Source organism: Pantherophis guttatus, chromosome 5, assembly GCF_059756535.1.
Source record: "Pantherophis guttatus breed Tessera chromosome 5, ASM5975653v1, whole genome shotgun sequence".
Taxonomy (NCBI): domain Eukaryota; kingdom Metazoa; phylum Chordata; class Lepidosauria; order Squamata; family Colubridae; genus Pantherophis; species Pantherophis guttatus.
In genome coordinates this window covers 31430375-31443181 of record NC_142067.1, presented here as the reverse complement: position 1 = coordinate 31443181, position 12807 = coordinate 31430375, and the positions used below count along the sequence as shown (strand labels likewise).

At 35.3% G+C, this 12807-nt stretch overlaps 1 protein-coding gene across 4 annotated transcripts in view; it reads right to left on the bottom strand.

Moving 5' to 3' along the window:
- Window positions 1–12791, bottom strand: part of CCDC191 (coiled-coil domain containing 191) — a 21748-nt gene extending 8957 nt beyond the window's left edge. Inside the window, exons 1-10 of one of the 4 annotated variants that reach the window (XM_034411751.3) lie at window positions 12488–12791; window positions 10904–10942; window positions 9986–10127; window positions 9206–9352; window positions 8174–8352; window positions 6242–6465; window positions 4950–5112; window positions 3449–3639; window positions 1605–2351; window positions 660–736 (exon numbers count right to left, since the gene is read on the bottom strand). In XM_034411751.3, coding sequence (XP_034267642.2) covers window positions 660–736; window positions 1605–2351; window positions 3449–3639; window positions 4950–5112; window positions 6242–6465; window positions 8174–8352; window positions 9206–9352; window positions 9986–10127; window positions 10904–10942; window positions 12488–12559 — 1981 coding nt within the window. In that variant the 5' untranslated portion in view covers window positions 12560–12791. The remainder of the gene's footprint in view (window positions 1–659; window positions 737–1604; window positions 2352–3448; window positions 3640–4949; window positions 5113–6241; window positions 6466–8173; window positions 8353–9205; window positions 9353–9985; window positions 10128–10903; window positions 10943–12487) is intronic. The other 3 variants (XM_087894817.1, XM_087894819.1, XM_087894818.1) reach the window with 3 other exon arrangements.
- Between the last annotated feature and the right edge of the window lie 16 nt (window positions 12792–12807).

Sequence of the window (12807 nt, the reverse complement as noted above, 5' to 3'; positions counted from 1 at the left end):
TAACTAACCACAAGAATAATTTTCCTTTAATCTTAGGTGGTATAGACTATTAATAACTTATAACTAATTTGATATGAACAATAAAGGGTACTTAGATTTATGATATAGCACATTAAGAAAAACAAATTATTGATTACAATGCACATTACATGTATTTCAATGTGATTCTGAAAGCCATCAACTTAATTAAAACATTTAAACACATTTGTGTGTATATTTCAGGAAGAAATATGTATACTTACAATTATTTCTTGCCGTAGTTGTTTTAATCTTTCTGAGACTGGTTGAAATACACTGGCATTATTTGTCAGTGGTCAGATAAAAGTGTATGAATTATATTATACTGTCACAATGCTAGTGACCTCACCCTGTCCACTTAAAATTTTATTCAACAAGGTGTCCAGGAAAAAAAGAACACTTTAATTTTTAATTCAAAGAAAACCACAAAATTTAGGATTTGAGATAATTCACACATAGGAGTTGAAAAAGTTTGCCAAGAAGGCCAATTAAAAAAATCAGCCCTTCTGCTATATTTATTAAACATTTCATGACTGTTCCTGTGCTATAATATAGTATGCGTATTTGTATTATAACAGTCATATATTTCACTACAGCTTTTTATAGCCATCCAGGAAAGATTCTAGAAGTTAGGGACATACCTCTAAGCAAGGGATGTGGTGTTACTAATGCTTTCAAAGTCCTTCTCTTATGAGTGAATGGCTGCTGAACTTCTGACCTAAATAAACCAAGTATAGGAGAGAGGAAAGAAAGAAAAAAGTGACAATTGAACAGAAAGGTCTTGGGCATGGGATAAAGATTCTACAAAGCAAATACTTCAAATAGAAAAAATGTTCTGTGAATAATGTAGACTATAGCCAAAGCATGAGATTCAAAATGACTTTGGAAAGATTGAAATAAGTAAAGTGACCCTTATAAGGCTTGGTTTCCTGATCCTATCCTGGAAAGGATCCAGATACTAAGTCTTATGAAAGTCATTAGAGAACCTGTGACTCTAGCTTGCTATGGAGAAGTCTGAGGGGAGGATATGGCCTATACATTTCTTAAAGATTGTCATATCATGCAAGAGCAGCTTTTCTTTAAAAGTAAGGGAAGGACAAGGACCATCCAGTTGAAATTAAAAGAAAAAAGTGTCCTTTGCATGACAACAGACACCTTATTTCTTAGCCATGCATTTGAGTGGTAGGAATAAAAATTACAAACACCCTCCTTTGATTTTCTATAAGGCAACAAGCCACATGCAACTAAATAAAAATACAGTTTTCCTCTGCTTATTTTTATTGTTTGCCCGTAATTACTTTGGACTGAAAGTTCCTTAGACTACTCAATTACTACTACTACTACTACTACTACTATTACTACTATTACTACTACTACTACTACTACTACTGTTGTTTTATTATTAAAGCATTGGAAATAAATGATTAAAATTGGTCAAATAATAGTGAGTATTGAACCTGTATCATATTTGATACTGAGCTATTAATTACAACTAAAAACATCACAGTGCTACTTTGAAGTGTGCTGCTCCAACCACATTCTTTTAGCTACTAGATAACAAAATCCCGGTAATATTATTATTATACCTTACAGGTTTAGTATTCTTGTAATTTGACTGATTTTCTCTCATTTGCTTTTCTTCCTTAATTTTTGGAGTGTCAATGTTAAGTGCTGTGGTAGCTGTTGTAGTTTGCTCAACCTCCTCCCAAGCAGTGTGTGGCCTCTGAAGGCCCTGAAGTTTATGGATCAGCTCTTGCTGCTCTTGAAGCTGCTGTTGCTGTTCTTCAATCAGACGTTGCTGTTCCAGGGGACCCAAAATAGTGGAAGATTTCTTTTGTTTTGATAGATCAAGATGCTGCAGGGAATGCTTTGTTTCATTTCCAAACCTGGCATGGTCCTGAAGATTCAAAGCAGCATGTTTTCTGGTGATTTGCCATGGACATTTTGGTTGACTTGGGGAATGGAGATTGCATTTTTTACTTGTCCCTGGAGAGCAGGAATTTTCTCTTTCAGATTTTGCAATTGTGGGATTATTCTGAACAAACGGTACTTCAGTCAGCTGGTTAACCTCTATACGGTTTACCTCTGTATCACTTGCAGGTTTATCTTGGGTAACTTCTGTCTCAAGGATTTTATTGGTAAGTCTTGAGAAATCTGACGTTGGTTGCCCCAGTGATACTTCTTCCAAGAGCTTTGCCATTTTTCTCCTCATTTTTTCTTTTTTCGCTTCTAGCTCTCTCTTTTCCATCTCTAATCGGCTCCAGCATTGCCATTCAGCAAAGAAATGACGCAAAATGCATTTCCGGTTAAACTCTATAGCCAGCTGGTTTTTCCTAAATTAAGATATTTTTTAACATTAGTTTAGAATCCCTGGTTTCTGTTTGACTATTATTTATTTATAAAAGAGTTGAGCATGCATTACTAGATGTGGGCCTCTAGTACCCTATTTGCAGACCCCAGATCCCCTCCAGTAGACAAAACTGACTTGTTTACATAATAAAGTTCTTTTGGAGCTTAAGCGATAAAATGGATGCCTTAAATCTTGCATCCATTTGATCTCCACCTCCACCCAAGTAGACTAAAACTTTCAGTCCTCCAAATATCCTGATATCAGCAATCATGGCTGTTGCAGCCCTCAAAGGAAATTAAAATAAAATGCAGCCCTCAGACAAAAAAAGTAGAGTGTATTTATTTCTCTTGTAATGACTTCTTATTTTGATAAATATATTGTTCTGCTTATTGTAGTTTCCAGTGTATTTGGAATATGGGTCAAGCATAAAATAATTGCTGTTAGTAAGAGCTATATCAGCATATTTCTAAGGGAAACCATTAGGCCTTACACAAGCCTATTGAAATATTTTTTTCTAACAAGTTTTTATTCAATAATGATTGTGGCCATGATGCAACCTGCTGATTGGGACAGATCAAATGTACTTTGCTTTCCCTGCATTGGGTTAATGGATTCCTAATGTAATTTCTTGGAACTCAATGAAATAATAATAGATTCATCCAGGAACGGTTACTCATCAAAATTATAGGATCATTCTCATGTTTGCAAGAGTCAAGAAATAAATAAATGGGGAAAACGGGGAAAGGAAAACTTTGAAAAAGTTTAATAATCATAGTATTAAATATACTAGCTGAATTGTCCTTGAGTTTATATAAGTGGCACAGTATTCAAAAAACATCTTGCACACCAGTGGCACTAATTATATGTTAATGAATACTAATGTTGATGGCTTCTTCATAAAAGAGTGAAAGCAATAGTCCTGATGAAAAGTTTGAAAATATACCATAATTTTTTTTTCAGTTGCATTTTATATTTCCTTTTTTAAAAGCACTCCAATAAACAAACAAAAATCAAAATAATTAAACCAAACATAAGAGTAACTTTCAACTTCACAGGAAGGAATTGTGTTAATATTGCTACCTATTTTGATCCCGAAGCTGATTTTCCATTTTTTGAGTCTCCTTCTCCAGTTTGTGAGACCATGAATAATCCCTCCAGGCTCGCAAAATCTTCAGCTGGCACTTCCAGTCTGCAAGGGCTCTTGCTTTTCCCATTTTAATTCTGAGATCCAGAATAAACTTGTACCAGGCAGAGAAATACTTCCGTAGGCACTACATTGAGAATCAAGTAACCATGTTCCATTGTATCATATTTACATTTCTGATAATGTAAAATATTGGAGTATTGCAATAAATGCCTTCAATGTTCACTGACAACTGTACCTCCCTTCATAAATTGTAATGATTTGTTACTGTATATGTATGTGAAAGTGAATGTTAGATATGTCAGAATGAATAGAAAAATATGAAAGAAATATACTGGATAGGTTATGTAGAGAGCATGAGGACTGATATATGTAAAACAAATATATGAAGGTTGAGAAGCAGACTTGAGAAAGCCAGGGGAGGATGAAGTTGATATCATAAAAAAGAAATATATAAAATATATATGTATGAAGTAGTACGAAAAACAAGATTTGAAAGGTATTGTGAAGTATAGCAAATCGTATTAGTGCAACCTAGATTTTCTTTTCTCTTTTGTGTTTCATTTCTTTTGTTTTCTACTACTTTCTTTTTCTATGTTTTCCATAATATTGCCAATACTGAAAAAGTAGAAATTGGCGTTTTAAAAATGTAGATATAAAGAAGTAGAAGGCTCTCATCCCCCATGCCCAAACTCATAAGTGGTAAGGTTTTTTTTTTAAAAAACTCTTTTTTAAGAATATATCAATTGTCTACTTCAGTTAACTGTAACATTTTAATGCTATTTCATATGTATTGCTATCATAATTGAATGATCACATAACTAACATTTTAATGAGAACCTACATCTCATTTCAGCAAGCAATCCAGGATGCATCGTTAATAAGTTAAAGCAGGACAGTTATAAGTCTTCAAATAGCAAATATACTACAATTGTTATGCATGTCTATTGATTAGTAACTTCTAAGTGGCTAATAAATATAAGTAGATGCTATATAGCATCTGCAGACTGTTGTTTCCCATTTACTATTTTATTGTTGTTTTCAAGTCCATGCTTTAGTGGCATAAACGTGTGGCACTTTACAACACCAGATCATACTCAAACATATTGCATTTTAGCAAGTGTAAAAATGACTCCCTTGGTTTTCTTGCTTTAAAGAAGAAAAAAAGAAGTTTATAAGAAAACCTGGGCTGACATAACATTGTGCTTTATCCTCAGGTTTAAACTTAGTCATGAAGCAGTTTTCAGAGCAGGTTCCAGTTTTTGGCATCCATCTGCTCTCCTAACCTTCTATATCCTTTCAACCTCAAATCTATACATTTATCCCCAGTTCATTTTAACAAAAATGACACCTTGAGCATCTTTGTTTAGTGAAAACTGTTAAGAATTCTAGCTAAAGCAACAATCCATCTGAAGACAAGATCATGAATGTCCTCACCACCTGATCAGCAGTGTTGACTTTGCTCAGCAGTTCCTGCTTTTTGGCCTGTTCCTCCTCCTTTTGTTCTTCATTGTCACAATTCAGATAGGTAAGCTCAGCAGGAGGCAGGCCAACTTCTATCAGAGTCTGAATTTTTTTTAAATTGTGTCTCTTTCTTTCCCTAAAATAGGACAGTTTGTGAGAGGTTAGAGAGAAGTAGAAGAGTAAGAGGTGCATGTTAATCAATTTGTTATTAGTTAGCAATTCTTATTTGTTGTACTTTTTATTTGAACTGAGCAAGTTTTACAGGACTGTTGTAATACATTTAGTTACTGCAATGTTCTCCATTTCATAAGCTAGTATTACACAATATGTCCTTAAATAATTCTTAAAGAAGAATTATATAAATTATATAAAAGGAAAACTGCCTTAGTAGGCTCCCATAGTGTCCTAAAGAGGTACCTATAGTGATTTTCAGTCATCTTAATGTCATACGCTGCTGTAGCAGCTGACAATTTGAAGAAACAATTGTAATCAAATAGGGATACACATGAAAAATAGTTTGACTTCTGATTTAATTTTTACAGTTCATATAACATGGTACCTACTTGGTCGGTGGTTTTGAAAAGCATATAGAGATGATTTGGAAAAGAAGATTTAGTAGTTTCTTCTATATTTACAAATCTCAAATAAATTTAATTACACTTGGAAGTTAATTAATCTCCACAGCATCTTTGGAGATGAGGTTCTAAGTTGTCTTACGTTTATATGTTCCCTCACTCGTTAGAACTCACAATGATTTTTAGATGATCTTTCATCTAAAAATGACACCATCACTCTGCTAAACAAATAATTCCCTCAACATTGTCAAACTATTCATTAAGTCTGCATTACTATTACTATTAATCTTCCCATCGTTTCTAGCACCCATCTCCCCCCACTTATGACTGTTTGACTGTAACTTGTTGCTGTATCTTTATGATTTATATTGTTTCCTAGTATGATTCAATTGCTTATTGTACCCTATGACTTTGTGTTGTACCTTATGATTCTTGACGAATGCATCTTCTCTTTTTATGTACACTGAGAACATATGGACCAAAGACAAATTTCTTGTGTGTCCAATCACACTTGGCCAATAAAGAATTCTAATCTAATCTAATCTAATCTAATCTAATCTAATCTAATCTAATCTAATCTAATCTAATCTAATCTAATCTAATCTAATCTGTTGTATACAGTTGCTCTATTACGGTTGTTCGGATTCTGTTTTAGGATCTAGAATGAACTGATTTTTCTCCAAAGCTTACATTTTCCGTGCTTCTTCCATAAGATGTCTTTTTTCTCCCAACTCCTTCCGCAGTATTACCATTTGTTTTTGGATTGCTTCTTCTTCTTTTTTGGCTTTCAGAGCTTTCCTCTTTGTCTCCTCTTGCAATTGCTTTTGAGCCTCTGACATTGCTAACTTTTTCAGGGCTTTTTCTTGTTTTAAAAGTTCAAGCTCCTTCTGCCGTTTCAAGCGATTTTCTTTTACCTGGAAAACAAGTACAAAAAGAAGTGTTAAAGCACAGGCCAGTCATTGAAACTGATTGCCAAATAACTTCTAATCACTAGATGAAGGATTTATACAGGAAAGAGTTGACTCTTCTATCAGTAAAAAGTTCAAATCAAAATATGCATTAGGCTTCTGATAGCTCTACTGAGGCTGGAAGTATTCCACTGTGTTGGCTTCTGGTATAGACCTTAATTTCTCCATTCTGGAGGTTCAGTGCCTGATGAATTTCTTCAGCAGCCTGAGGTTCAAAATACATGCCAATGTCCATGTTCCTTTAGCATCTTGTAAACAGAAAATACACCAGACCAGAGGTTTCCAACCTTGGCAACTTTAAGCCTGGTGGACTTCAATTCCTCAGTTGACTGGGGAATTCTGGGAGTTGAAGTCCACCAGGCTTAAAGTTGCCAAGATTGGAGACCCCTGCATCAGAGCGTTCTTATGCAGTTATATTTTATATATTTCTAAAGTCTAATAAATGTATTATTCATCTTAAAATGTTTTTTGTTCATTCTTAGAGATAGGGGATTCTTGTGAACAATATATTCTCATTAAATTAGCTCTAACATCCACATGTCCATACAGGAATATTACAGGACATTAAAATTATTGCAGTTGCCCATCACCTTGCAGGTGAAGACAAAACAGTCTCAGGTATTTCCTTGGTTCCTGCCTTCTCTGCCTTTTCTATTGGGTGTGCCCTTCTGTTGCTGGACCTGGACACATGAGTTGGGCTTCTGCCTGAAAAAAAAAAATGGCTATGATCTTTAACCTGAAAGGTCAGGATAGATTCTTTTCTGAGCTACGGTGAATGATTTCTTCATTTTGCACAAAGATTGAATCAGCTGCTTCACCGAACAACTTCTTCCCTGAGAAAGATTTCACTGTATGCTAATCCATGTGAAGGCACCATTCAACGGTTATTCCTATCTCCATCTATCCCCAGTGCAGAATGAACTTCATATGCGTCTCATGTTTTTTTCCCTTGCTTCTCTATTTGATATAGGTGGCCTTCCTCATTGTGAAGGATGTACGCTTGAAGTCCCTGCACATAAGTTTTATCCTCACTTCACTTTTTTGTCTATTTGTCTGTAATGCTTTGAAGTAAATGCCCTTTCCATTCAGTTTTCTTTTCAGTGCCTTGCTCCCTGCTTTTTTCCTTTCCCGTGGGACTGTGTAAACAGACAGAGAATTACTGGATGGGCTTTTGGAACATTACATTTGTTTCCTCTGGCCCATCACCCTGGGTAGATCTGGAAGCAACAGCCTCAAATGTTGGTGAAAGAAGAACTAGTGAGACTCAAAATGCTTAGAACTGATGATCTGTCTTCCAACACTTGAATCATAGGGCCAAATACACTGTCATACCTGACGCCTTGGCCCTGGCAAAAACTGCAAAACTTATCCAGGAATGCAGGCGTCCTGGCCAACTTGCTCTGCATCCACTGCAGCCTCGAGAAATAGGGTGTGTGTATATATATATATATATATATATATATATATATATATATATATATATATATATATATATATATATATATATATCCATTATACTTTCAATTTATTATTTTTAGATTGTACTTCTTTCCCTCCTCTATGGGATTAATTTAAACAATATAAAGACTTAAGAAATTTATGAAGAAATATAAAGTGAATTTTAGAAGGTTTTCCATAAACATTATATTTTTACCAGCTTATGCCTCAGTTCCATGTTAATTCGTAAGTCTCTGGGTTCCTTTTTCTCTCTGACGGCTTTAGTTTTAAGGCCTTCCAGTATACCACTGTTTACAATTTCGCTTTGCAATAGATGCTGTAAAAAATCTTGTACCGTGGTGCCTTCCACTTCTTGCTCCAAATAACCATAGAAATCTAGAATACATAAATTATATTGAAATTGAATGTAAAATGGTGTCTTTAAACTTTCTGTCCTGAATCAGGAGTTGCAGCTTGCAGTCACCACATGTGCCATCCCCAAGGTTCTGTTTGTGCTTCCCAGAACACCAAAAACGAGCTACAAATGTTTGTTTTATGAAGGCATTTATTGTCAGGATTCCAAGTAACACCCCCAACTAAAGAAGACTCCGAGGCTAGGCATTCCTAGGTTTCCAGGCCTGACATTTATATTTAGAAATGGTGAAACCATAGTGAAAATCATAAGCCTCTGTGAGATGAAATACACCTATTCTATCCTTAAAATCTCTCCATACGCAGCCCAATTACACTGAGTTTTGAACTCTGAAATTCAATAGCAAAGTATCACTTTCCAGTAGCATGATTTTTCAGCTTAAGAATGTTAAAATAAGAGTGGAAAATACATGTACAAAGTCTTTGAAAACACGAGTGGTTATTTTTTTAATAGTTACTTTCCTTGATTGTCCTGTGGGTGGAAAAACTGGATACAAATCAAAGTAGTGTTTGTTACATCATTTTCTTAAAAATATTTTAATCTCTCTTTGTAAAATAGCCTATAAGGAACAGAACAAAAGGGAGAAGGGTTCTTCTGTGACACTCCTGTCTTTCTGGAAAATACTTTTTGGGGTTAGTTATGCCACAACAATGCAATTTTCTCAGAATGGTCTTTATTGACTATTTAGATTATTAGATACAATAATGTTTTACTTTCAATTTAATTGTTTGGTGTGAATTTTAACAGTATAATAGTGTAGCAGGAGACGTTTTGCTACTATATAATTTCTTAAAATAAATTTAAAATCAGTCTCACCATCAAATTTTTTATATTTCTGAAAGCCAGCAACAGGCTCTTGTAAAGGAACAGAGTTAGGGGCTGAATTTTGAACATCGTTGTCTTCATCACTTGCCAGTTCCAATTTCAATTTTGAATTCATCCAGTCATTAAGCAACTCTTGAGCTGCATTGATGAAAGCAATAAAAATATTACTAGATTCAGAATTCCCAACTAAAGCAAAAGTTTAAAATATGAAAAGGATTTTTACACCCAAACCTAAACTCTGCTCAGAGGCAAATTAAACTGGCTTCTGCAGTATTAGTCCCAAGGAGTTTTAGCCAAGATTTTTATTCTGATTTGTTAAAATTTCTTGGTATTATTTACAGTTGATCTTATATTTGAAAGCTCACAAGCCTAGGAGGAATTGGGAAAGTATGAATCTCATTAGTTAAAACAATCATAGATATTTAAAAACATCTATACAATATGGTCACCATTTAAAGCTATCCTCAGTTACATATACAGTAATCAGCACTTTGAAAAACTGAGCCATGCTTTGTCAAATTTCTCTATAAATTTAAATTGATATTACCGTCCACCATCATACATAAATCAGGTATTTTCACAATCTCTTGGCATAATGGAATGTTCCAACTCCATCTCCCACAAAATTACAAAATTGTAATAGGGGGATGGGAGAAGAGATATGTACTTTTCTAGGGATGGGTAATCTATTGTTCTTTTTCTACAATACAGTAAAAAAACCATAATTATTCTGCATCAGCTGGAGTCCATAACAAAATGTTTAGGTATTACCTTCTACATATGCTTCATCATGATCTAACAGCTGCTCTGTTGTCTCCAAATCCAGCACTGGACCATGAAGTCCATGAGAATAGGATGCCCTTTTTAATGAAAAAGCTTCAGAAACAGCAAATTCGGAGGCTTGTTCCACCCGCTGAATTTAAAAAAATAAATAATAGAAATGTTATTAAGATCGACTTATTTCGTGTAACACAAGAGAAGATATTTTGATCAGCAATAAGGTTGGAAGCACATGGTATTTATTCTGCTGGCTTTATCTTTTTGATTTTGATTGGTCCTTATATGTATTGAAGAGTATCTCCTTTATTGATACATTATTTTATATTAAAATTGTTAGCCACATAGAATTTTTTTGAAACTAAGAAGCATATTAATTCTTAAGATAGCATCCACTAAAATGCTAGAATTTAAGTTATCTGTCCTACTACAGATAGATGTGTACCCCCCCCCCCCCACACACAACTTCTTTCAAGAATTCAGGGCAGTTTACAAAGGGACTTTCCTTCATTTTATCCTTATAACAGCAACACTTTGAAGTAGATTGGGCTGAAAGAGTCACTGGCTCAAAATTTCCATTACTAAGAGGGGGCATGAATTTGGACTGTCCTAGTCCAATCCTTTACCATTATGGTTCTATCAGTAATCAGTAAAGTATATCTTTATACACATTTATACACATCAGTAGATTTATATAGATTTATACACATTTCTCAACATAATCTAATAATAATTGTAATAGACTTTAACATCTCTGCAATTAACAGTCCAGTATCATTCATAATTATTCAGAAAACAAGTCGCATTGAATTAAATGAATCTTTACTAGGGAACTCAAGATTTCTTCCCACTCAGCAAGAAGTATTTTTTTTCCAGATATTTGAGACTGAGCATTAATTTATTTTTCCTTACCTTTATCCAGTGCTCTATACTGTCAGCATCAAACTGTGGCTGGGAATTAAAGAATCAAATATTTTAATTTCCAGTTAAAGATCAAATTAAAGTAGAATTAGATCTCTATGGATGCCTTTATATAAGAGCTCCCATTTTGTAAAACTTTAATGAAACTAGTTAGTATATTTTTATTTACTATATTTATATAATGCTATTCAATAGGCATGTCTTTGATTTACATTAACTCACGTTTTACAACAAATATTCTCAAAATAAATGAGACAAAATATTAGTTATTACTCCAAGCATATTTAAAGGACCGATTGAAGTACACATACTTAGGTGCGCATAGAAAAATGTTTTATTCTGTTTTCTTTCATTGATCAAAGGGCTCTAGTGGTTATTCATAACTTCTGTAAGAAGGCCCACTTACATGGCAGTGCAAAGCTGGCTTTGATCTCAAAAAGTTACATAGGGTCAGATCTAATTAATTTTTAAATGGGAAGCCACTGAGACATTTTAGGGCTGTAGGATAGATTGAGAAGTCAAAAAAGTAACTCAGATGCTGGCTGCACAGAAAACTCATAAAACTGCTTCTGTATGGCTCCAAGAAAACCACATCAATGCATTCACATTAGTTGAGCTAGACTTGAAGTAGATGTGGCAACGAGTTCTGTATGCTCTGAGTACAGGTAGTCCTCGGCTTACAACAGTTCGTTTAGTGACGGTTCAAAGTTACAGTGGCGCTGAAAAAAGTGTTATAGGACTGTTTTTCAGTTATGACCTTTAAATCATGATAATTTGATCAAAATTGTTAACTATTTCATATTTATGACGGTTGCTGTGCCCCAAGGTCATGCGAATCCTTTGGATTGATTAATGGGGTCTCTTCAACTTTACTGAACAATGAGAGGGGGAATGTGACTGGGTGGGCGTGGCCATTTTTTTTTTTACTTTTAAAAGCATTTTTTCTACAACCACTTCCGCGAAGAGGTTGTACAAAAAATGCTTTCAAAAGCCTCTGACAATCCCAGCTGAGTTGCCTGATCGGCAGAGGCTTTTTTTCTTTTAAAAGCCTTTGATCCCAGCTGAGCTGCCCGATCATCAAAGGCTTTTTTTTAAACTTTTAAAAGCATTTTTTTTTTGGCGGAAGACGTTGTAGAAAAAATGCTTTTAAAAGTAAAAAAAAAGCCTCTGATGATAGTGCGGTTCAGCTGGGCGTGGGGGGAGGGGAGGGTTTTTTTGCTACTGGTTCTCCAAACCACCCGCCTCCATTGCTACCAGATCGGGTGATCTGGTCCAAACCGGGAGCATTTCACCCCTGAGTACCAACAAGCAAATGGATTCACTTAATAGCTGTGACACGCAATGTCATAAAATGGGGCAAAACTCATTTAACAAATGTTTCACTGGCTTCATTGTGGTCGTAAATCGAGGACTACCTGCACAGGCACTTCCTTGCTGCTCAGTTACATGAAATCAAGGCAGGCTTTAATATTATCCAAAAAATGTGACCATCCAATAGCCGGCACAAGCTGTTTGGAAAGTGACTTCAGCAATAAGCAGCGGACCAGGTCTACGTCCTTGTTTTGTTTTTTTTACCTTTTGCCGCGATGCTGGCTGATTGAAACGTCGCCAACGATAAAGCTCAGGACGGGATCGCACGACCGCCATTGAAAAAGCCCGAAGGAGACCCCTCGATTTCCTTTCCACCTCGCACTGTTCGAACTCCTTTCCTTAAAGCCGGACCGACAACCGACGCAGAAGGCAAAGCACCCCAAACGGGTCCGTTTCCCTCGCTCGAGTGGAGACCGGCGTCCCTAAGCTTTGTCATGGCAACATTTCCGCCAATTAGTGGGCGCGTCTCTCCCTCTTTCCTATCAAACCCGCGCCGTCGACTTTTTATGACGTACATATTCTTC